The 25,592-nt window shown below is 44.5% G+C and overlaps 1 protein-coding gene across 3 annotated transcripts in view; it reads left to right on the top strand.

Annotated features, from left to right (window-relative positions):
* Window positions 1-25,592, top strand: part of uba7 (ubiquitin-like modifier activating enzyme 7) — a 157,125-nt gene that overhangs the window by 92,653 nt on the left and 38,880 nt on the right. For all 3 annotated transcript variants that reach the window (XM_055917893.1, XM_055917892.1, XM_055917891.1), the window contains exons 18-21: window positions 4,383-4,578; window positions 4,673-4,764; window positions 15,726-15,818; window positions 16,320-16,511. In XM_055917893.1, the coding sequence (XP_055773868.1) occupies window positions 4,383-4,578; window positions 4,673-4,764; window positions 15,726-15,818; window positions 16,320-16,511 (573 nt within the window). The remainder of the gene's footprint in view (window positions 1-4,382; window positions 4,579-4,672; window positions 4,765-15,725; window positions 15,819-16,319; window positions 16,512-25,592) is intronic.

Raw genomic sequence — 25,592 nt, forward strand, 5'->3', positions numbered from 1 at the left:
CTCCTCTCTGTTCTCTCCTCTCTGTTATCTCCTCTCTGTTCCCCTCCTCTCTGTTCTCATCTTCTCTGTTCTCTCCTCTTTGTTCTCCTCCTCTCTGTTCTCTCCTCTCTGTTATCTCCTCTCTGTTCCCCTCCTCTCTGTTCCCATCTTCTCTGTTCTCTCCTCTCTGTTCTCCTCCTCTCTGTTCTCTCCTCTCTGTTCTCTCATCTCTGTTCTCCTCCTCTCTGTTCTCTCCTCTCTGTTCTCTCCTCTCTGTTCCCCTCCTCTCTGTTCCCCTCCTCTCTGTTCTCTCCTCTCTGTTCTCTCCTCTCTGTTCTCTCCTCTCTGTTCTCCTCCTCTCTGTTCTCTCCTCTGTTCCCCTCCTCTCTGTTCTCTCCTCTCTGTTATCTCCTCTCTTTTCTCTCCTCTCTGTTCTCCTCCTCTCTGTTCCCCTCCTCTCTGTTCTCTCCTCTCTGTTCTCCTCCTCTCTGTTCCCCTCCTCTCTGTTCTCTCCTCTCTGTTCCCCTCCTCTCTGTTCTCTCCTCTCTGTTCCTCTCCTCTCTGTTCTCCTCCTCTCTGTTCTCTCCTCTCTGTTCCCCTCCTCTCTGTTATCTCCTCTCTGTTATCTCCTCTCTGTTCTCCTCCTCTCTGTTCTCCTCCTCTCTGTTATCTCCTCTCTGTTCCCCTCCTCTCTGTTCCTCTCCTCTCTATTCTCTCCTCTCTGTTCCCCTCCTCTCTGTTCCCCTCCTCTCTGTTCCCCTTCACTCTGTTCTCGCCTCTTTGTTCTCCTCCTCTCTGTTCTCTCCTCTCTATTCCCCTCCTCTCTGTTCTCTCCTCTCTGTTCCCCTCCTCTCTTCCCCTCCTCTCTGTTCTTTCCTCTCTGTTCCCCTCCTCTCTGTTCCCCTCCTCTCTGTTCCCCTCCTCTCTGTTCCCCGCCTCTCTGTTCCCCTCCTCTCTGTTCCCCTTCACTCTGTTCTCGCCTCTTTGTTCCCCTCCTCTCTGTTCTCTCCTCTCTGTTCCCCTCCTCTCTTCCCCTCCTCTCTGTTCTCTCCTCTCTGTTATCTCCTCTCTGTTCTCCTCCTCTCTGTTCTTTCCTCTTTGTTCCCTGCCTCTCTGTTATCTCCTCTCTGTTCTCGCCTCTTTGTTCTTGCCTCTGTTCTCTCCTCTCTGTTCTCTCCTCTCTGTTCTCTCCTCTCTGTTCTCTCCTCTCTGTTCTCTCCTCTCTGTTATCTCCTCTCTGTTATCTCCTCTCTGTTATCTCCTCTCTGTTATCTCCTCTCTGTTCTCTCCTCTCTGTTATCTCCTCTCTGTTCTCTCCTCTCTGTTATCTCCTCTCTGTTCCCCTCCTCTCTGTTCCCATCTTCTCTGTTCTCTCCTCTCTGTTCTCCTCCTCTCTGTTCTCTCCTCTCTGTTCTCTCATCCCTGTTCTCCTCCTCTCTGTTCTCTCCTCTCTGTTCTCTCCTCTCTGTTATCTCCTCTCTGTTATCTCCTCTCTGTTCTCTCCTCTCTGTTCTCTCCTCTCTGTTATCTCCTCTCTGTTCTCTCCTCTCTGTTATCTCCTCTCTGTTCCCCTCCTCTCTGTTCCCATCTTCTCTGTTCTCTCCTCTCTGTTCTCCTCCTCTCTGTTCTCTCCTCTCTGTTCTCTCATCTCTGTTCTCCTCCTCTCTGTTCTCTCCTCTCTGTTCTCTCCTCTCTGTTATCTCCTCTCTGTTCCCCTCCTCTCTGTTCTCATCTTCTCTGTTCTCTCCTCTTTGTTCTCCTCCTCTCTGTTCTCTCCTCTCTGTTATCTCCTCTCTGTTCCCCTCCTCTCTGTTCCCATCTTCTCTGTTCTCTCCTCTCTGTTCTCCTCCTCTCTGTTCTCTCCTCTCTGTTCTCTCATCTCTGTTCTCCTCCTCTCTGTTCTCTCCTCTCTGTTCTCTCCTCTCTGTTCCCCTCCTCTCTGTTCTCTCCTCTCTGTTCTCTCCTCTCTGTTCTCTCCTCTCTGTTCTCCTCCTCTCTGTTCTCTCCTCTTTGTTCCCCTCCTCTCTGTTCTCTCCTCTCTGTTATCTCCTCTCTGTTCTCTCCTCTCTGTTCTCCTCCTCTCTGTTCCCCTCCTCTCTGTTCTCCTCCTCTCTGTTCCCCTCCTCTCTGTTCTCTCCTCTCTGTTCCCCTCCTCTCTGTTCCCCTCCTCTCTGTTATCTCCTCTCTGTTCCCCTCCTCTCTGTTATCTCCTCTCTGTTCTCTCCTCTCTTTTCTCTCCTCTCTGTTCTCCTCTCTGTTACTCTCCTCTCTGTTCTCTCCTCTCTGTTCTCTCCTCTCTGTTCTCTCCTCTCTGTTCTCTCCTCTCTGTTCTCTCCTCTCTGTTATCTCCTCTCTGTTATCTCCTCTCATTTATCTCCTCTCTGTTCCCCTCCTCTCTGTTCTCATCTTCTCTGTTCTCTCCTCTTTGTTCTCCTCCTCTCTGTTCTCTCCTCTCTGTTCCCCTCGTCTCTGTTATCTCCTCTCTGTTCTCTCCTCTCTGTTCTCTCCTCTGTTCTCTCCTCTCTGTTCTCTCCTCTCTGTTCTCTCCTCTCTGTTCTCTCCTCTGTTCTCTCCTCTCTGTTCTCTCCTCTCTGTTCTCTCCTCTCTGTTCTCTCCTCTGTTCTCTCCTCTCTGTTCTCTCCTCTCTGTTCCCCTCCTCTCTGTTCTCTCCTCTCTGTTCCCCTCCTCTCTGTTCCCCTCCTCTCTGTTCCCCTCCTCTCTGTTCTCTCCTCTCTGTTCTCTCCTCTGTTCTCTCCTCTCTGTTATCTCCTCTCTGTTCTCGCCTCTCTGTTCTCGCCTCTCTGTTCCCCTCCTCTCTGTTCTCTCCTCTCTGTTCTCTCCTTTCTGTTCTCTCCTCTCTGTTCTCCTCCTCTCTGTTATCTCCTCTCTGTTCTCTCCTCTCTCTTCTCTCCTCTGTTCTCTCCTCTCTGTTCTCTCCTCTCTGTTATCTCCTCTCTGTTATCTCCTCTCTGTTATCTCCTCTCTGTTATCTCTGCTCTGTTCCCCTCTCCTGGTATGAGGGGTTGTCTCCTCACCTGTCCTCAGGTCTGGGTCTGCAGCTCTCACAGGCAGACAATAGGACAACAACAATGGTCTTTAGGAATGCCTCTTATCAACACACTCAATAAACACACTGACTGCTTCTAGAGCATTGAGCCTATTCATGGCCTGTTGAATGCCATTTAGTAGCAGTTGTAAATCAATGGAACCACCCTATGAATCTTTCATAGTCCTCTGATGTATTCAATGGTAGACATTACTACATGATGAATCACAAGGGGGTTTGTTGGTCACCGATGGGAGGTTTTAAACTGATGTAAATTGCGATGGTTTTCTGACTTGTTTTCTGGCTTGACAGGGGGCAGGTAGCGTAGCTTTTAGGGCCTTGGCCAGTAACCGAAAGGTTCCTGGTTTGAATACCCGAGCTGACAAAGTTAAAAATCTGTTGATATGCCCTTGAGCAAGGAACTTAACCTTAATTTGCTCCAGCCAGGTGTGCCGTACTACTACTACTGACCTTGTAAAACAACACATTTCACTGCACCTATCTGGTGTATGTGACAATAAAACATATTTATATTTTTTTGGTTAAAGTTTTCTCCTTTGGTAACTGCTGGGTGACTCTGCTGATAGCTCATACAGTCCAGTCATCATGTGGTGGACATATTACATGAGCAGAGTTGGAGAGTAACTGATTCTCTCCTCTTTGTTCCCCAGTTAGATATAATCCGATTACAAAAACTCTAACTGTAATCAGTTAGGTTACCAGCAAAAGTATTCTAATCAGATTACAGATATTTTTGAAAAACCAGATGATTACCTCTTGGATTACTTTTAAATTCAGAACAATTTTTGCCCCAAAATACATTATGACACCTTTCTGATTTCTCAATGATTTTCAAATCAGCATTGAAAAACGGCACCAGTTTAAGTTTGTTCCACCTGAGCGAGTCTGAGGACACCAAGTGCCTTTGATGAATCCTTTTTGTCTTCTTCTAATGCCTCTGACGGGGAAAGTAATCCAAAAGTAACTGAAAGTAATCAGATTGTGCTACTGAGTTTCTGAGTAATCTAAAAGTTACGTTACTGATCATAATTTTAGACAGCTAACTAGTAACTGTAACAGATTACATTTAGAAAGTAACCTACCCAACTCTATCCATGATGAACATCCTGTCAGATATTAACATTTTCTACAGCTTTTGCTCCTCGCGTGCAACTAGTAGGAAGTGGTCTTTGTAGCACCCCTAATATGACCAAAGTGGATTTGTGGGTTTTGTTTGAGTTAGCAGCATGTGTGTAATGTAATTATTTATTTTAGCTCAGCAGGTATGGTTGTGACTGTTGAGATGGAGAGGTGGGGGGGTCATTAACAGTTTGTGTTATCTTGTCATGTATTGTAGACCACCCATATGGACTATGTGGTGGCAGCAGCCAACCTCTATGGGCAGATCTATGGGATTGTGGGTACACGAGACTGCTCTGCCATCAGGAGCATCCTAGAGACGGTCCACATACCTGCCTTCACCCCCAAGTCTACTGTCAAGATCCATCTCACTGACAAGGAGATGGAGGAGGAGAGGGAGAGTGGACATTTGGGTGAGTAAACTGTCCATTTATCTACTGTATGTTGTGTTATAAGCCTGTTTCTCAGGCCTTTGTGTTACTCTGTGTTTCTTTTCCATTTGACCAGACACAGGCCGACTGGAGGAGTTGCAGATGAAGTTGTCCTCTCCTCCAGTGAACAGTGCAGCCCTGCTGATGCACCCCATTGACTTTGAGAAGGTAATAAGAGCCCAGCGCCATGCTCGCCATATCTCCACTGGTAACACTACATAGTGCTAGGGGCCACACAGAGGGCAGGGGTCCATGTTGAACTCTATATGGGGCAAAAAAAATAGCAGTTTCATCTTTGGGTCCTCAGTGACCCTTGTCTGTACTAGTCCCTAACGGGACACAAGCTGAAGTGGCTCAGTGTCTAAGGAAACAGGGCTGTCCTGTGTTCTTGCACTGCTACTGTAAGGGGTAGTATTTTAGAGAGTGCATATCTTGTTAAAAACAGTCTACAGAACAGTGGTGAATAAACAGTCTACAGAACAGTGGTGAATAAACAGTCTACAGAACAGTGGTGAATAAACAGTCTTCAGAACAGTGGTGAATAAACAGTCTACAGAACAGTGGTGAATAAACAGTCTACAGAACAGTGGTGAATAAACAGTCTACAGAACAGTGGTGAATAAACAGTCTTCAGAACAGTGGTGAATAAACAGTCTACAGAACAGTGGTGAATAAACAGTCTACAGAACAGTGGTGAATAAACAGTCTACAGAACAGTGGTGAATAAACAGTCTTCAGAACAGTGGTGAATAAACAGTCTACAGAACAGTGGTGAATAAACAGTCTTCAGAACAGTGGTGAATAAACAGTCTTCAGAACAGTGGTGAATAAACAGTCTTCAGAACAGTGGTGAATAAACAGTCTACAGAACAGTGGTGAATAAACAGTCTACAGAACAGTGGTGAATAAACAGTCTACAGAACAGTGGTGAATAAACAGTCTTCAGAACAGTGGTGAATAAACAGTCTTCAGAACAGTGGTGAATAAACAGTCTTCAGAACAGTGGTGAATAAACAGTCTACAGAACAGTGGTGAATAAACAGTCTACAGAACAGTGGTGAATAAACAGTCTTCAGAACAGTGGTGAATAAACAGTCTACAGAACAGTGGTGAATAAACAGTCTACAGAACAGTGGTGAATAAACAGTCTTCAGAACAGTGGTGAATAAACAGTCTTCAGAACAGTGGTGAATAAACAGTCTTCAGAACAGTGGTGAATAAACAGTCTTCAGAACAGTGGTGAATAAACAGTCTACAGAACAGTGGTGAATAAACAGTCTTCAGAACAGTGGTGAATAAACAGTCTTCAGAACAGTGGTGAATAAACAGTCTACAGAACAGTGGTGAATAAACAGTCTACAGAACAGTGGTGAATAAACAGTCTACAGAACAGTGGTGAATAAACAGTCTTCAGAACAGTGGTGAATAAACAGTCTACAGAACAGTGGTGAATAAACAGTCTACAGAACAGTGGTGAATAAACAGTCTACAGAACAGTGGTGAATAAACAGTCTTCAGAACAGTGGTGAATAAACAGTCTTCAGAACAGTGGTGAATAAACAGTCTACAGAACAGTGGTGAATAAACAGTCTACAGAACAGTGGTGAATAAACAGTCTTCAGAACAGTGGTGAATAAACAGTCTACAGAACAGTGGTGAATAAACAGTCTACAGAACAGTGGTGAATAAACAGTCTTCAGAACAGTGGTGAATAAACAGTCTACAGAACAGTGGTGAATAAACAGTCTACAGAACAGTGGTGAATAAACAGTCTACAGAACAGTGGTGAATAAACAGTCTTCAGAACAGTGGTGAATAAACAGTCTTCAGAACAGTGGTGAATAAACAGTCTACAGAACAGTGGTGAATAAACAGTCTACAGAACAGTGGTGAATAAACAGTCTTCAGAACAGTGGTGAATAAACAGTCTTCAGAACAGTGGTGAATAAACAGTCTACAGAACAGTGGTGAATAAACAGTCTTCAGAACAGTGGTGAATAAACAGTCTACAGAACAGTGGTGAATAAACAGTCTTCAGAACAGTGGTGAATAAACAGTCTTCAGAACAGTGGTGAATAAACAGTCTTCAGAACAGTGGTGAATAAACAGTCTTCAGAACAGTGGTGAATAAACAGTCTTCAGAACAGTGGTGAATAAACAGTCTTCAGAACAGTGGTGAATAAACAGTCTTCAGAACAGTGGTGAATAAACAGTCTACAGAACAGTGGTGAATAAACAGTCTTCAGAACAGTGGTGAATAAACAGTCTACAGAACAGTGGTGAATAAACAGTCTTCAGAACAGTGGTGAATAAACAGTCTTCAGAACAGTGGTGAATAAACAGTCTACAGAACAGTGGTGAATAAACAGTCTTCAGAACAGTGGTGAATAAACAGTCTACAGAACAGTGGTGAATAAACAGTCTTCAGAACAGTGGTGAATAAACAGTCTTCAGAACAGTGGTGAATAAACAGTCTTCAGAACAGTGGTGAATAAACAGTCTACAGAACAGTGGTGAATAAACAGTCTACAGAACAGTGGTGAATAAACAGTCTTCAGAACAGTGGTGAATAAACAGTCTTCAGAACAGTGGTGAATAAACAGTCTACAGAACAGTGGTGAATAAACAGTCTTCAGAACAGTGGTGAATAAACAGTCTACAGAACAGTGGTGAATAAACAGTCTTCAGAACAGTGGTGAATAAACAGTCTTCAGAACAGTGGTGAATAAACAGTCTTCAGAACAGTGGTGAATAAACAGTCTTCAGAACAGTGGTGAATAAACAGTCTTCAGAACAGTGGTGAATAAACAGTCTTCAGAACAGTGGTGAATAAACAGTCTTCAGAACAGTGGTGAATAAACAGTCTACAGAACAGTGGTGAATAAACAGTCTTCAGAACAGTGGTGAATAAACAGTCTACAGAACAGTGGTGAATAAACAGTCTTCAGAACAGTGGTGAATAAACAGTCTTCAGAACAGTGGTGAATAAACAGTCTACAGAACAGTGGTGAATAAACAGTCTTCAGAACAGTGGTGAATAAACAGTCTACAGAACAGTGGTGAATAAACAGTCTTCAGAACAGTGGTGAATAAACAGTCTTCAGAACAGTGGTGAATAAACAGTCTTCAGAACAGTGGTGAATAAACAGTCTACAGAACAGTGGTGAATAAACAGTCTTCAGAACAGTGGTGAATAAACAGTCTTCAGAACAGTGGTGAATAAACAGTCTACAGAACAGTGGTGAATAAACAGTCTACAGAACAGTGGTGAATAAACAGTCTACAGAACAGTGGTGAATAAACAGTCTTCAGAACAGTGGTGAATAAACAGTCTTCAGAACAGTGGTGAATAAACAGTCTACAGAACAGTGGTGAATAAACAGTCTTCAGAACAGTGGTGAATAAACAGTCTACAGAACAGTGGTGAATAAACAGTCTACAGAACAGTGGTGAATAAACAGTCTACAGAACAGTGGTGAATAAACAGTCTTCAGAACAGTGGTGAATAAACAGTCTTCAGAACAGTGGTGAATAAACAGTCTTCAGAACAGTGGTGAATAAACAGTCTACAGAACAGTGGTGAATAAACAGTCTTCAGAACAGTGGTGAATAAACAGTCTACAGAACAGTGGTGAATAAACAGTCTTCAGAACAGTGGTGAATAAACAGTCTACAGAACAGTGGTGAATAAACAGTCTACAGAACAGTGGTGAATAAACAGTCTTCAGAACAGTGGTGAATAAACAGTCTTCAGAACAGTGGTGAATAAACAGTCTTCAGAACAGTGGTGAATAAACAGTCTTCAGAACAGTGGTGAATAAACAGTCTACAGAACAGTGGTGAATAAACAGTCTACAGAACAGTGGTGAATAAACAGTCTTCAGAACAGTGGTGAATAAACAGTCTTCAGAACAGTGGTGAATAAACAGTCTTCAGAACAGTGGTGAATAAACAGTCTTCAGAACAGTGGTGAATAAACAGTCTTCAGAACAGTGGTGAATAAACAGTCTACAGAACAGTGGTGAATAAACAGTCTTCAGAACAGTGGTGAATAAACAGTCTACAGAACAGTGGTGAATAAACAGTCTTCAGAACAGTGGTGAATAAACAGTCTTCAGAACAGTGGTGAATAAACAGTCTTCAGAACAGTGGTGAATAAACAGTCTACAGAACAGTGGTGAATAAACAGTCTTCAGAACAGTGGTGAATAAACAGTCTTCAGAACAGTGGTGAATAAACAGTCTACAGAACAGTGGTGAATAAACAGTCTACAGAACAGTGGTGAATAAACAGTCTACAGAACAGTGGTGAATAAACAGTCTTCAGAACAGTGGTGAATAAACAGTCTTCAGAACAGTGGTGAATAAACAGTCTACAGAACAGTGGTGAATAAACAGTCTTCAGAACAGTGGTGAATAAACAGTCTACAGAACAGTGGTGAATAAACAGTCTACAGAACAGTGGTGAATAAACAGTCTACAGAACAGTGGTGAATAAACAGTCTTCAGAACAGTGGTGAATAAACAGTCTTCAGAACAGTGGTGAATAAACAGTCTTCAGAACAGTGGTGAATAAACAGTCTACAGAACAGTGGTGAATAAACAGTCTTCAGAACAGTGGTGAATAAACAGTCTACAGAACAGTGGTGAATAAACAGTCTACAGAACAGTGGTGAATAAACAGTCTACAGAACAGTGGTGAATAAACAGTCTACAGAACAGTGGTGAATAAACAGTCTACAGAACAGTGGTGAATAAACAGTCTTCAGAACAGTGGTGAATAAACAGTCTTCAGAACAGTGGTGAATAAACAGTCTTCAGAACAGTGGTGAATAAACAGTCTTCAGAACAGTGGTGAATAAACAGTCTACAGAACAGTGGTGAATAAACAGTATTCAGAACAGTGGTGAATAAACAGTCTTCAGAACAGTGGTGAATAAACAGTCTACAGAACAGTGGTGAATAAACAGTCTACAGAACAGTGGTGAATAAACAGTCTTCAGAACAGTGGTGAATAAACAGTCTTCAGAACAGTGGTGAATAAACAGTCTTCAGAACAGTGGTGAATAAACAGTCTACAGAACAGTGGTGAATAAACAGTCTTCAGAACAGTGGTGAATAAACAGTCTTCAGAACAGTGGTGAATAAACAGTCTACAGAACAGTGGTGAATAAACAGTCTACAGAACAGTGGTGAATAAACAGTCTACAGAACAGTGGTGAATAAACAGTCTTCAGAACAGTGGTGAATAAACAGTCTACAGAACAGTGGTGAATAAACAGTCTACAGAACAGTGGTGAATAAACAGTCTACAGAACAGTGGTGAATAAACAGTCTTCAGAACAGTGGTGAATAAACAGTCTTCAGAACAGTGGTGAATAAACAGTCTTCAGAACAGTGGTGAATAAACAGTCTACAGAACAGTGGTGAATAAACAGTCTTCAGAACAGTGGTGAATAAACAGTCTTCAGAACAGTGGTGAATAAACAGTCTACAGAACAGTGGTGAATAAACAGTCTTCAGAACAGTGGTGAATAAACAGTCTTCAGAACAGTGGTGAATAAACAGTCTACAGAACAGTGGTGAATAAACAGTCTACAGAACAGTGGTGAATAAACAGTCTACAGAACAGTGGTGAATAAACAGTCTACAGAACAGTGGTGAATAAACAGTCTACAGAACAGTGGTGAATAAACAGTCTTCAGAACAGTGGTGAATAAACAGTCTTCAGAACAGTGGTGAATAAACAGTCTTCAGAACAGTGGTGAATAAACAGTCTACAGAACAGTGGTGAATAAACAGTCTACAGAACAGTGGTGAATAAACAGTCTTCAGAACAGTGGTGAATAAACAGTCTTCAGAACAGTGGTGAATAAACAGTCTACAGAACAGTGGTGAATAAACAGTCTTCAGAACAGTGGTGAATAAACAGTCTACAGAACAGTGGTGAATAAACAGTCTTCAGAACAGTGGTGAATAAACAGTCTTCAGAACAGTGGTGAATAAACAGTCTTCAGAACAGTGGTGAATAAACAGTCTTCAGAACAGTGGTGAATAAACAGTCTTCAGAACAGTGGTGAATAAACAGTCTTCAGAACAGTGGTGAATAAACAGTCTTCAGAACAGTGGTGAATAAACAGTCTACAGAACAGTGGTGAATAAACAGTCTTCAGAACAGTGGTGAATAAACAGTCTACAGAACAGTGGTGAATAAACAGTCTTCAGAACAGTGGTGAATAAACAGTCTTCAGAACAGTGGTGAATAAACAGTCTACAGAACAGTGGTGAATAAACAGTCTTCAGAACAGTGGTGAATAAACAGTCTACAGAACAGTGGTGAATAAACAGTCTTCAGAACAGTGGTGAATAAACAGTCTTCAGAACAGTGGTGAATAAACAGTCTTCAGAACAGTGGTGAATAAACAGTCTACAGAACAGTGGTGAATAAACAGTCTTCAGAACAGTGGTGAATAAACAGTCTTCAGAACAGTGGTGAATAAACAGTCTACAGAACAGTGGTGAATAAACAGTCTACAGAACAGTGGTGAATAAACAGTCTACAGAACAGTGGTGAATAAACAGTCTTCAGAACAGTGGTGAATAAACAGTCTTCAGAACAGTGGTGAATAAACAGTCTACAGAACAGTGGTGAATAAACAGTCTTCAGAACAGTGGTGAATAAACAGTCTACAGAACAGTGGTGAATAAACAGTCTACAGAACAGTGGTGAATAAACAGTCTACAGAACAGTGGTGAATAAACAGTCTTCAGAACAGTGGTGAATAAACAGTCTTCAGAACAGTGGTGAATAAACAGTCTTCAGAACAGTGGTGAATAAACAGTCTACAGAACAGTGGTGAATAAACAGTCTTCAGAACAGTGGTGAATAAACAGTCTACAGAACAGTGGTGAATAAACAGTCTTCAGAACAGTGGTGAATAAACAGTCTACAGAACAGTGGTGAATAAACAGTCTACAGAACAGTGGTGAATAAACAGTCTTCAGAACAGTGGTGAATAAACAGTCTTCAGAACAGTGGTGAATAAACAGTCTTCAGAACAGTGGTGAATAAACAGTCTTCAGAACAGTGGTGAATAAACAGTCTACAGAACAGTGGTGAATAAACAGTCTACAGAACAGTGGTGAATAAACAGTCTTCAGAACAGTGGTGAATAAACAGTCTTCAGAACAGTGGTGAATAAACAGTCTTCAGAACAGTGGTGAATAAACAGTCTTCAGAACAGTGGTGAATAAACAGTCTTCAGAACAGTGGTGAATAAACAGTCTACAGAACAGTGGTGAATAAACAGTCTTCAGAACAGTGGTGAATAAACAGTCTACAGAACAGTGGTGAATAAACAGTCTTCAGAACAGTGGTGAATAAACAGTCTTCAGAACAGTGGTGAATAAACAGTCTTCAGAACAGTGGTGAATAAACAGTCTACAGAACAGTGGTGAATAAACAGTCTTCAGAACAGTGGTGAATAAACAGTCTTCAGAACAGTGGTGAATAAACAGTCTACAGAACAGTGGTGAATAAACAGTCTACAGAACAGTGGTGAATAAACAGTCTACAGAACAGTGGTGAATAAACAGTCTTCAGAACAGTGGTGAATAAACAGTCTTCAGAACAGTGGTGAATAAACAGTCTACAGAACAGTGGTGAATAAACAGTCTTCAGAACAGTGGTGAATAAACAGTCTACAGAACAGTGGTGAATAAACAGTCTACAGAACAGTGGTGAATAAACAGTCTACAGAACAGTGGTGAATAAACAGTCTTCAGAACAGTGGTGAATAAACAGTCTTCAGAACAGTGGTGAATAAACAGTCTTCAGAACAGTGGTGAATAAACAGTCTACAGAACAGTGGTGAATAAACAGTCTTCAGAACAGTGGTGAATAAACAGTCTACAGAACAGTGGTGAATAAACAGTCTACAGAACAGTGGTGAATAAACAGTCTACAGAACAGTGGTGAATAAACAGTCTACAGAACAGTGGTGAATAAACAGTCTACAGAACAGTGGTGAATAAACAGTCTTCAGAACAGTGGTGAATAAACAGTCTTCAGAACAGTGGTGAATAAACAGTCTTCAGAACAGTGGTGAATAAACAGTCTTCAGAACAGTGGTGAATAAACAGTCTACAGAACAGTGGTGAATAAACAGTCTACAGAACAGTGGTGAATAAACAGTCTTCAGAACAGTGGTGAATAAACAGTCTACAGAACAGTGGTGAATAAACAGTCTACAGAACAGTGGTGAATAAACAGTCTTCAGAACAGTGGTGAATAAACAGTCTTCAGAACAGTGGTGAATAAACAGTCTTCAGAACAGTGGTGAATAAACAGTCTACAGAACAGTGGTGAATAAACAGTCTTCAGAACAGTGGTGAATAAACAGTCTTCAGAACAGTGGTGAATAAACAGTCTACAGAACAGTGGTGAATAAACAGTCTACAGAACAGTGGTGAATAAACAGTCTACAGAACAGTGGTGAATAAACAGTCTTCAGAACAGTGGTGAATAAACAGTCTACAGAACAGTGGTGAATAAACAGTCTACAGAACAGTGGTGAATAAACAGTCTACAGAACAGTGGTGAATAAACAGTCTTCAGAACAGTGGTGAATAAACAGTCTTCAGAACAGTGGTGAATAAACAGTCTTCAGAACAGTGGTGAATAAACAGTCTACAGAACAGTGGTGAATAAACAGTCTTCAGAACAGTGGTGAATAAACAGTCTTCAGAACAGTGGTGAATAAACAGTCTACAGAACAGTGGTGAATAAACAGTCTTCAGAACAGTGGTGAATAAACAGTCTTCAGAACAGTGGTGAATAAACAGTCTACAGAACAGTGGTGAATAAACAGTCTACAGAACAGTGGTGAATAAACAGTCTACAGAACAGTGGTGAATAAACAGTCTACAGAACAGTGGTGAATAAACAGTCTTCAGAACAGTGGTGAATAAACAGTCTACAGAACAGTGGTGAATAAACAGTCTACAGAACAGTGGTGAATAAACAGTCTTCAGAACAGTGGTGAATAAACAGTCTTCAGAACAGTGGTGAATAAACAGTCTTCAGAACAGTGGTGAATAAACAGTCTTCAGAACAGTGGTGAATAAACAGTCTTCAGAACAGTGGTGAATAAACAGTCTTCAGAACAGTGGTGAATAAACAGTCTTCAGAACAGTGGTGAATAAACAGTCTTCAGAACAGTGGTGAATAAACAGTCTACAGAACAGTGGTGAATAAACAGTCTTCAGAACAGTGGTGAATAAACAGTCTACAGAACAGTGGTGAATAAACAGTCTTCAGAACAGTGGTGAATAAACAGTCTTCAGAACAGTGGTGAATAAACAGTCTACAGAACAGTGGTGAATAAACAGTCTTCAGAACAGTGGTGAATAAACAGTCTACAGAACAGTGGTGAATAAACAGTCTTCAGAACAGTGGTGAATAAACAGTCTTCAGAACAGTGGTGAATAAACAGTCTTCAGAACAGTGGTGAATAAACAGTCTACAGAACAGTGGTGAATAAACAGTCTTCAGAACAGTGGTGAATAAACAGTCTACAGAACAGTGGTGAATAAACAGTCTACAGAACAGTGGTGAATAAACAGTCTTCAGAACAGTGGTGAATAAACAGTCTTCAGAACAGTGGTGAATAAACAGTCTTCAGAACAGTGGTGAATAAACAGTCTTCAGAACAGTGGTGAATAAACAGTCTACAGAACAGTGGTGAATAAACAGTCTTCAGAACAGTGGTGAATAAACAGTCTTCAGAACAGTGGTGAATAAACAGTCTACAGAACAGTGGTGAATAAACAGTCTACAGAACAGTGGTGAATAAACAGTCTACAGAACAGTGGTGAATAAACAGTCTTCAGAACAGTGGTGAATAAACAGTCTACAGAACAGTGGTGAATAAACAGTCTACAGAACAGTGGTGAATAAACAGTCTTCAGAACAGTGGTGAATAAACAGTCTTCAGAACAGTGGTGAATAAACAGTCTTCAGAACAGTGGTGAATAAACAGTCTTCAGAACAGTGGTGAATAAACAGTCTACAGAACAGTGGTGAATAAACAGTCTTCAGAACAGTGGTGAATAAACGGTCTACAGTGACTAGTCCCTCTAGCTCTGTTTGTGGGGCTGTAGGGTGTCCCCCCTGTTCCCCATCTCACATGGTCTACCACCACCATGTCACCCAGCCCTGTGAAGCGGCACACTCACACAGCGCCGAGGGCAAAAGTCCCTCCATAACACTTCCATTGTACAGCCAGTCACTGTCATGCAGTGGAACCGGAGCCTCTCTCTCTCTCCTTTCTTTCTTTCTTTCTCTCACTCCCACTCTTCTCTCTCACTCCCCCGCCTCATCTATCCATCATTAAATGAGGTTTGGAGCTATGTAGTACAGATGACTGATTAGTGTGGCTGGCGTAGTGTGTAGGGTGGCTGAGGTAAGACAGGTATTAGATGTCACCTTGCCTTGGATGTGACTGAGACCCTCCTCCTCGTCCACCCCCTCATCCTCCTTGTCCACATCCTCCTCCTCCACCTCCTGTCTACCTCTGCTAACTGGCCAGGTCATGCTACAGATGCCTGGAATGTGAGGAAACGGATTCCGCAGTATCGGGTTGCCAGGTGTGACTACCTCACGACCCCTCCAGCTGCCCCTGACTGATTGTCACTCTCTTTGTAGTGCTGTGCTGGCTGAGGTATGAGCTCATAGACAGTGTCGCTCACAGTGGAATCTGATTTCCACTATATGGCAGAGGGGTGATAAGTCATGTACTAGTGTAATTAAAGTGACACAGACACAAAGGCCTCAGAGCTCAAAGCAGACGAACCACGGCATCACATCATTGACTCATTTGGCTTTAATAGACAAGGAAGACAAGGAAGTGCTGAGAAGTATTCTGGCCTGGAATCAGTTGATCTCATCTTCATCTCAGCTGTTAATCTAATGTATGTAACGTATGTCAGAATGTTTCTCCATTTGTCTCCTCTTCAGAACGATGTTGCTCCTGTGGCAGGTGTTCCCTGAAAATATAACAATCTAGTGGTCTTTGGACATTAACGGTTAATGCATTCATGTATTATAAAGAGGATCAATTGTGTTTACAGGATGATGATAATAACTTCCACATTGACTACATAGTGGCTGCCTCTAACTTGAGGGCAGAGAACTACGACATCCCAACAGCTGATCGTCACAAGGTTAGAATCTTCATTCTGTTCTCCTATCACAGCGACACAACAGAGAGGGATCCTTTGAGACTTCTCAGAGATTTCCCAGTATCTCAAAAGATTTTCAGGAAGTTTCATTTTCAGTCAGTTAGCGGCAATCCTCTCCACCCCCTCGCATACGCATGCACACACACACACACACACACACACACACACACACACACACACACACACACACACACACACACACACACACACACACACACATTTGTTTTACTGTCCTTGTGGGGAACAAACAATAGATTCCCATTTAAAATCCAATTTTCCCTAATCCCTAACTCCTAACCCTAACACCTAACTCTAACTCTAATGCCTAAAATAGCCTTTTTCCGCGAAATGTCCCCACAAATGTCAACCCCCTCACTTTTCTTTGTTTTACTATCCCTGTGAGGACTTCTGGTCCCCACAAGGATAGTAAAACCAAACACACACACTCGTTTAACTAGAGCTTCTTTCTCCCCTCATCCACAGAGTAAGCTGATCGCGGGTCGCATCATCCCGGCTATAGCCACGACCACGGCTGCGGTGGCAGGTCTGATGTGTGTGGAGCTGTACAAGCTGGTCCAGGGCCACAGGAAGATCAGCTCCTACCGCTCAGGCTACATAAACCTGGCTGTCCAGTACTGTGTCCTGTCAGAGCCCCTCGGGCCACAGCGCTTCACAGTGAGTAACCGGTCAGCACACACACCCACAGTGTAAAGTGATGAAAGAAAAAACAAAATTACAGGAGAGGGAATGGAACTGACAGTATTTACATGGTAAAATAGAATAAAACAGAGACTGTATTCAGTCTGCCTCTTAACTGCTACTGTTACTTCAGCATTTAGGCCTAAATCTGTTCCACTTTATAATCAGAGAGTTAGTTCCAACAGGTAGTGCCCTTAGTGTAAGAGACTACAGCTAACCTGAGAATCCACGGCCTATAAGGGAGGTGTTAACTCAGTCTAATCCGAGGGGGTGTTAGCATCCGGGTAAGGCAGGGAGTAACTGTACACCCCCCACACCCGCACCACCCTGCCTGGAGCTGTGTTTACACAATCCAGGAGACCTTCAATGCATAAAGGCACCCAAGTGTGAAGCAAGAGAATAGAGCAGAAGCAGAGAAAAGAGCAGAGAAAATATTGTGTGCTCTAAGAAGAGAGAGCTTTCAGTCCCACATCTCCAGTTTGCTTCAGATGTAATGCCTGGCTTATTGGGTTCTATGGAACAATGGCCACACTAGAACCTAGAACAAGAATGGGCACTTGCCAATTAGAAAGCCAAACAGAACTCTGGGTCTAGTTTTGGGTCATGGATTGGAAGGACGCCCGATGATGAGGTAAGGCCACGCCCTCCTTCCCTGTCCCAGGATAGCTCACCTCTGGAAGGGTCTGACCCGGGAAGCGGGTCTCGTCCTCCCATAGGGGCCCCCAAATCCCGACAGATCAGGGTTGTTGTACTGTACACTGTCCTCTTGCTCAGTTCAGACCAACTCTGGCCTCTCTCTGTTTGGTATGCTAAAAGCTTGTTGAGCAGTTCGGTAGCTATGGTGATATGTAGGCCTGTTTATGAGGCCAATGGGAGCATATGAGGCGGGGACAGCACAGACATAATGACTTTTTGTTATGATTAATGTTGGAAATCATGTTTCACCAGTTCTGTGTAGGGAAGTTCTGTTTTTCCTCTTTTACTTGTCCCTTGTCCAGACATTCCAAACCTAGTCAGAACTGCATGGAAAAAAGTTGATTCACCGTGAATGTTAGCAGTCATGCAGAGAGAGCACTTTAAATAACTAGAACCTAAAGATTTATAACACACTGCAGAGATGAGGGGGACAATATTTTCCAGACCCCAACTGTTCAAGTCTCTTTTTTTGTGGCATCAGCATATATTTTAGTTCAGCTTCTAAATAAGTATCCTCATGTCTCAATGCACAGGAAGCCATCCAACTGCAGCTTATGGCTGGGCTGTGTGGTGCTGAGCTGTATGTACTGTGTTGAGCTCTGTTGTTGTGCTGTGTTGGGCTGGGCTGAGCTGTAATGTGTTGAGCTCTGTTGTTGTGCTGTGTTGGGCTGGGCTGAGCTGTAATGTGTTGAGCTCTGTTGTTGTGCTGTGTTGGGCTGGGCTGAGCTGTAATGTGTTGAGCTCTATTGTTGTGCTGAGCTGAGCTGGGCTGAGCTGTACTGTGTTGAGCTCTGTTGTTGTGTTGTGTTGGGCTGAGCTGTAAGGTGTTGAGCTCTGTTGTTGGGCTGGGCTGTGATGTACTGTGTTGAGCTCTGTTGTTGTGCTGTGTTGGGCTGGGCAGAGCTGTAATGTGTTGAGCTCTATTGTTGTGCTGAGCTGAGCTGGGCTGAGCTGTACTGTGTTGAGCTCTATTGTTGTGCTGAGCTGGGCTGAGCTGTACTGTGTTGAGCTCTGTTGTTGTGTTGGGCTGAGCTGTAAGGTGTTGAGCTCTGTTGTTGTGTTGTGTTGGGCTGAGCTGTAAGGTGTTGAGCTCTGTTGTTGTGTTGTGTTGGGCTGAGCTGTAATGTGTTGAGCTCTGTTGTTGTGTTGGGCTGAGCTGTAATGTGTTGAGCTCTGTTGTTGTGTTGTGTTGGGCTGAGCTGTAAGGTGTTGAGCTCTGTTGTTGGGCTGGGCTGTGATCTACTGTGTTGAGCTCTGTTGTTGGGCTGGGCTAGTGTAATGTGTTGGGCTGGGCTGTAATGTGTTGAGCTCTATTGTTGGGCTGAGCTAGGCTTTGCTGTAATGTGTTGAGCTCTGTTGTTGTGCTGTGTTGGGCTGGGCTAGTGTAATGTGTTGGGCTGGGCTAGTGTATGGCTGACTCTAAGTAGGAGTGAAGGAGCCATGTAGGCCAGAGTAGATAGAGTATAGGTCTCCAGATGGGGAGAACACAGAGGCGTGTTAGGTCTGGGTCTGGGTCTGGCTGGGCCCCGACGAATTGAGGCGGTTCTGAGGGCAAAAGGAGGGTGCAACTCAATATTAGGAAGGTGTTCCTAATGTTTTGTCAACTCAGTGTATATTGTGCACACACACAGACAGACAGACAGACAGACAGACAGACAGACAGACAGAGACACACACACACATACTGTAACGATACTCTAAATCCTCCTCCTCCTCAGACGAGGAGAGGAGAGAGGGATCTGAAGACCAATATGCAGCGAGGTATGATGACATGATTTATTGATTTAAACAAGACACGACATAGACAGAAAACGAACTATACTTGAATAACTACAAAACAACAAACGACGTAGACGCACCTGAACATAAGAACTTACGTATAACGAAGAACGCATGAAAACAGGAACAGACTACATAAACCGAACAAACAAAACCGAAACAGTCCCATGTGGCGTAACATCACACAGACACAGGAGACAATCACCCACCAAAACAAACAGTGTGAAAACACCTACCTTAATATGGCTCTCAATCAGAGGAAATGAAAACCACCTGCCTCTAATTGAGAGCCATATCAGGTCACCCTTAAACCAACATAGAAACAGAAAACATAGACTGCCCACCCAAACTCACGTCCTGACCAGCTAACACATACACAAACTAACAGAAAACAGGTCAGGAACGTGACATAACCCCCCCCTCAAGGTGCGTACTCCGAACGCACCACCAAAAGTCTAGGGGAGGGTCTGGGTGGGCATCTGACCACGGTGGTGGCTCCGGCTCCGGACGCTGTCCCAATCCCACCATAATAAATCCCCGCTTCTGTGTCTTCCTCAAGGTGGCGACCCTCGCCACCGACCTTGGACTGGGAACCCTAGACATGGGTCCCGCTGGATTTAGGGGCCGCCCCGGACTGAGGGACGGCAGCTCCGGACTGAGGGACAACACCGGGACAAGGGGCAACACCGGGACAAGGGGCAGGTCCCGGCTGATAAACTCTGGCAGATCCTGGCTGGACGGCTCTGAAGGCTGGTCCTGGCTGGACGGCTCTGAAGGCTGATCCGGTCTGGCGGAAGGCTCTGGCTGATCCGGTCTGGCGGAAGGCTCTGGCTGATCCAGTCTGGCGGAAGGCTCTGGCTGATCCGGTCTGGCGGAAGGCTCTGGCTGATCCGGTCTGGCGGAAGGCTCTGGCGGCTCCTGTCTGGCTGACGGCTCTGTAGGCTCATGGCAGACGGGCGGCTCTGTAGGCTCTTGGCAGACGGGCGGCTTTGCAGGCTCATGGCAGACGGGCAGTTCAGGCGCCGCTGGGCAGACGGGCAGTTCAGGCGCCGCTGGGCAGACGGGCAGTTCAGGCGCCGCTGGGCAGACGGGCAGTTCAGGCGCCGCTGGGCAGACGGGCAGTTCAGGCGCCGCTGGGCAGACGGGCAGTTCAGGCACCGCTGGGCAGACGGGCACACCTGTAGGGAGGAGACGGAGAGACAGCCTGGTGCGTGGGGCTGCCACAGGACCCACCAGACTGGAGAGACCTACAGGAGGCTTGATGTTAAAAGGCACCTGAAGGACCGGGCTGTGGGGGAGCACTGGAGCTCTGGTGCGCAGCCTTGGCACCACTCCCCCAGGCTGGCATACTACTTCAGCCCGTACCCTCCAGAGTGCAGGCACAGGTTGAACCGGGCTGTGGATGAGCACTGGAGATCTAGTGCCTACTACGCGCACTTCTCCCTTAGGCTCCACTCCCACATTTGCCCGGTACGAGCGGAGCGTAGGCATAGGACGCACTGCACCCTCCCAGCGCCCCGGAGACACAGCACGCAGAGCCGGCGCAGGATACCCTGGACCGAAACTGCGTACCGGAGACCAGACGCGCTGAGCAGGCACAATACGCCCCGGCTGGATGCCCACACTCACTTGACACTTTCGGGGGGCTGCCCTATAGCGCACCAGGCTATGGGCACGCACTGGCGACACCGTGCGCTTAACCGCATAACACGGTGCCTGACCAGTGACGCGTTGCTTATAATAAGCACGAGGAGTGCGCTCAGGTCTGCTACCTGGCTTAGCCACACTCCTCTCTAGCCCCCCCCCAAAAAATTTCTGGGGTTGCCTCTCGTACCTGTCCCGCTGCCGTGCTGCCTCCTCATATCGCCGCCGCTCAGCTTTCGCTTCCTCCAGCTCAGCTTTGGGGCGGCGATACTCCCCAGCCTGTGCCCAGGGTCCTTCTCCGTTCAACTCTTCCTCCCAAGTCCACAAGTCCTGGGATTTCTGCGGTTGCTGTCGCTGCCCTTTTCCCCGCTGCTTGGTTCTGGTAATTTGGTGGGTGGTTCTGTAACGATACTCTAAATCCTCCTCCTCCTCAGACGAGGAGAGGAGAGAGGGATCTGAAGACCAATATGCAGCGAGGTATGATGACATGATTTATTGATTTAAACAAGACACGACATAGACAGAAAACGAACTATACTTGAATAACTACAAAACAACAAACGACGTAGACGCACCTGAACATAAGAACTTACGTATAACGAAGAACGCATGAAAACAGGAACAGACTACATAAACCGAACAAACAAAACCGAAACAGTCCCATGTGGCGTAACATCACACAGACACAGGAGACAATCACCCACCAAAACAAACAGTGTGAAAACACCTACCTTAATATGGCTCTCAATCAGAGGAAATGAAAACCACCTGCCTCTAATTGAGAGCCATATCAGGTCACCCTTAAACCAACATAGAAACAGAAAACATAGACTGCCCACCCAAACTCACGTCCTGACCAGCTAACACATACACAAACTAACAGAAAACAGGTCAGGAACGTGACACATACCTGTCTTCACCAATATACTTGTGTTCGCAGTGTCCAGAACACACAAATGGTAAGAGGTGTTCTGGTCCTCATACAGTCTCTCCTCATGCTCCCCACCCCCCACCCCTCCCAAATGGTCGCAACTTGTGCCTCAGTCAGACTGGAGACCGACTAAAGAGAACAAATGTCACCTAATTTCCTCCATTGCAAAAAAAACAGGCTTACCGTGCTTTTTGTGTTTGAATAGTATTGCTGAAATATAGTGATGCAGACTAACACTCTGCCTCCTCTTTTGTGTCCATGTTTCCTGTATGTACAATAGAAGCAAAGCAACTTGATTATGCCAAAATTGATAGTATCTGGGTTTATGGACATTCATAGCATAGTGGTCATCATGAACATGGCACGTGAGTGACCTCTGAACCCAAAGGTCAGAATTGGGGAAGTCCCATGTCAGCCCTCCTGACAGGCGGGGGGGGGGGGTGTTATTTTATGTGAGGAACGTGTGCGTGCATCTCCCCTAGTCCTCCTGAGAGTAGACTGGGTTAACGGAAGGCCCAGACAGACTCAGCTTCCTGTGGGTTTGTTTTCAATACTTCAGCTCATACATACTTCTGTCTGCTGCTTCCTTTCCTGTCTTTAGGGATGACATGCTCTCACATACAAGCTTACCAATTACCTCACTCCAGTCACTGTTCTCAAAGCACATTTTCAGTCAACCCCCCCCCCCCCCCCCCCCCCCTTTAAAATGGCGAAGGTGTTTGATAGCCTCTCACCTTGTCCGAGGCAAAGCTATGGGGATAGCCGCTCCCTTTCTCCTGAGTGTTGTAAAGGACAGCTGCCCAGCTAGCCTGTTGGAGGTGTGGCCAGAGCCATCTGGAGGGAGTCCTGGGGTCTGGTTACCTCAGCTCACCTTGGCAGCCTTTGTGTGCTAGATGGAGGAGGTGTGTGTGGTGGTGGAGGAGGTGTGTGGAAGACAAGCTGTCAGGCCAGATGGAGAGATGGCAACATGAAGGAGAAGTGCAGCGGAAGCGCAGTCTGCAGCACTAATAATTAGGTAGAGACATTATTTGTATACGTTATCCGGAGGAACAAGAAAAAATACTTTAGCAAATACACTTTTAAGGTTATAAGAATGTTTATATTCTTTGTATACACTAGCACTCTGCACAGTGTATTTATCATAATTATACCTGCTTTTACAATGTTTTTTTCATAAACAAATGTTTCATGAACACATTGATAAGTATCAAGATTTTGCCTCTTGGTCACAGAGCTGAATCGCAGCTGGACCACATGGTCTGCTTTAGTCATTGCTGCAACATGCTACTTTATCATGGTCATCTCAGCCTGTTTCCCTGCCAGACTAAATATCCTTGAGGATTATTGCAGATTTTATTAGTCTGCTTTTGAAGTGAGTGCAGGCGTGCAGCTGTTACATCTCACTGGTGATCTGACAACTATCAAGGGATCAACTTACGTATGTATGGATGTAGACCACCCCAGCCATGAGATCAGTCAGCTTTTTATGTCAAATAACTGGACTAGAGCCTTAAATGGGTTTGGTAGTCTGTTAGCTTGACCAGCAGATAACCTCATCTTTAGATATTTTGTCTGCATGCCACAGTCCTCCTTCTCTGCAGAAACATGCTCTGTGGAGATAGAGATATCATTCTAGGAGAAAGAGAGATTGTACACAGTACCGATGAGCTAAACGTTGGCTAAGAGAAGGCCTGCAGTGAAAGCCCCATATAAATGGACCATTAACATCTGGCCACGGAGACTGGTAGATGGTTATTGCAACCATAAAGGTGATATAATAAACTCAGCAAAAAAAGAAATGGCCCTTTTTCGGGACCCTGTCTTTTAAAGATAATTCGTAAAAATCCAAATAACTTCACAGATCTTCATTGTAAAGGATTAAAACACTGTTTCCCATGCTTTTTCAATGAACCATAAACAATTAATGAACATGCACCTGTGGAACGGTCGTTAAGACACTAACAGCTTACAGACAGTAGGCAATTAAGGTCACAATTATGAAAACTTAGGACACTAAAGAGGCCTTTCTACTGACTGAAAAACACCAAAAGAAAGATGCCCAAGGTCCTTGCTCATCTGCGTGAACATGCCTTAGGCATGCTGTAAGGAGGCATGAGGACTGCAAATGTGGCTAGGGGAATAAATTGCCATGTCTGTACTGTAAGACGCCTAAGACAGCGCTACAGGGAGACAGGACGGATAGCTGATCGTTCTCACAGTGGCAGACTACGTGTAACAACACCTGCACAGGATCGGTACATCCGAACATCACACCTGCGGGACAGGTACAGGATGGCAACAACAACTGCACGAGTTACACCACGAACGCACAATCCCTCAATCAGTGCTCAGACTGTCCACAATAGACTGAGAGAGGCTGGACTGAGGGCTTGTAGGCCTGTTGTAAGGCAGGTCCTCACCGGCAACAATGTTGCATTTGGGCACAAACCCACCGTCCCTGGACCAGACAGGACTGGCAAAAAGTGCTCTTCTCTGACGAGTCGTGGACCCGCCACCTCATTTGGAGGTGGAGGTACCGTCATGGTCTGGGGCGGTTTGTCACAGCATCATCAGACTGAGCTTGTTGTCATTGCAGGCAATCTCAACGCTGTGCGTTACAGGGAAGACATCCTCCTCCCTCATGTGGTACCCTTCCTGCAGGCTCATCCTGACATGACCCTCCAGCATGACAATGCCACCAGCCATGCTGCTCGTTCTGTGCTTGATTTCCTACAAGACAGGAATGTCAGTGTTCTGCCGTGGCCAGCGAAGAGCCCGGATCTCAATCCCATTGAGCACATCTGGGACCTGTTTTATCGGAGGGTGAGGGCTAGGGCCATTCCCCCCAGAAAGTTCCCCCCAGGAACTTGCAGGTGCCTTGGTGGAAGAGTGGGGTAACATCTCACAGCAAGATCTGGTAAATCTGGTGCAGTCCATGAGGAGGAGATGCAGTGCAGTACTTAATGCAGCTGGTGGCCACACCAGATACTGACTGTTACTTTTGATTTTGCCCCCCCCCTTTGTTCAGGGACACTTTATTCAATTTCTGTTAGTCACATGTCTGTGGAACTAGTTCAGTTTATGTCTCAGTTGTTGCATCTTGTTATGTTCATACAAATATTTACACACGTTAAGTTTGCTGAAAATAAACGCAGTTGACAGTGAGAGGACGTTTCTTTTTTTGCCCGAGTTTATATACGGTTTTTGTTCTGAATACACTCTTGGTGCAACTGAAGTGGGTTATTCGTCTGTAACAATAGCATGCTTTTTTTGCTATTCTAAAACAGGAAATGGGGCTTAGCTGGCTAATAGCCATACTTCGGCAATAACAAAAAAACAAAATGACTGCACTTTTTCCCCAATGCCCCTAGCATCCCCCTTCATCCCCAGGGACTGTGGGTTTTAAACAGCTGTTTCCCCCTACTGTTGTTGTCCTCTATATAGATAATTAAGACCCTATTCCCACTACGAGATTTGAAAGAGTCACATGACACCCATGCCTACCTTTTGTTGTGGCTGGCAATGCCACATTGTTGGTCCAAGTTGACCGTAAATATCACAGTATGACAAACCTTTCTTCAAAAACATATTACACTGTTAAATAATGCAACAAATCCATATTACACTCTTAAATAATGAAACAATTCACAAGCATGAATGTGCAGACAATTAAATGGTTTATTTTCTCATCTGAATGCTTCACTCATTACATTTTAGCTTCAAGACCAAAGCACAGAGTTGTATAACAGGCTTCATCAGGTGACGTTAGCCTATAAACGTAATGTCATGTTTTTATGGCCTAAAATATGCCCATTTATTTGTGTTGTAAGAAAATGTGAATGATCAAATTTGATTTAAATTCACACTTCGGGTGGCTAAGTCACAGAGGCATTTTTTATAAAAAATTATTGACTGGAATGAATCAACACAATAGTGATGACATACTGTATGATTATCTTTTATAGTTACAGATGCAAAGGCCTACATACAGCGAGCTCAACCCTGTT

This window comes from Salvelinus fontinalis, chromosome 3, assembly GCF_029448725.1.
Source record: "Salvelinus fontinalis isolate EN_2023a chromosome 3, ASM2944872v1, whole genome shotgun sequence".
NCBI lineage: Eukaryota > Metazoa > Chordata > Actinopteri > Salmoniformes > Salmonidae > Salvelinus > Salvelinus fontinalis.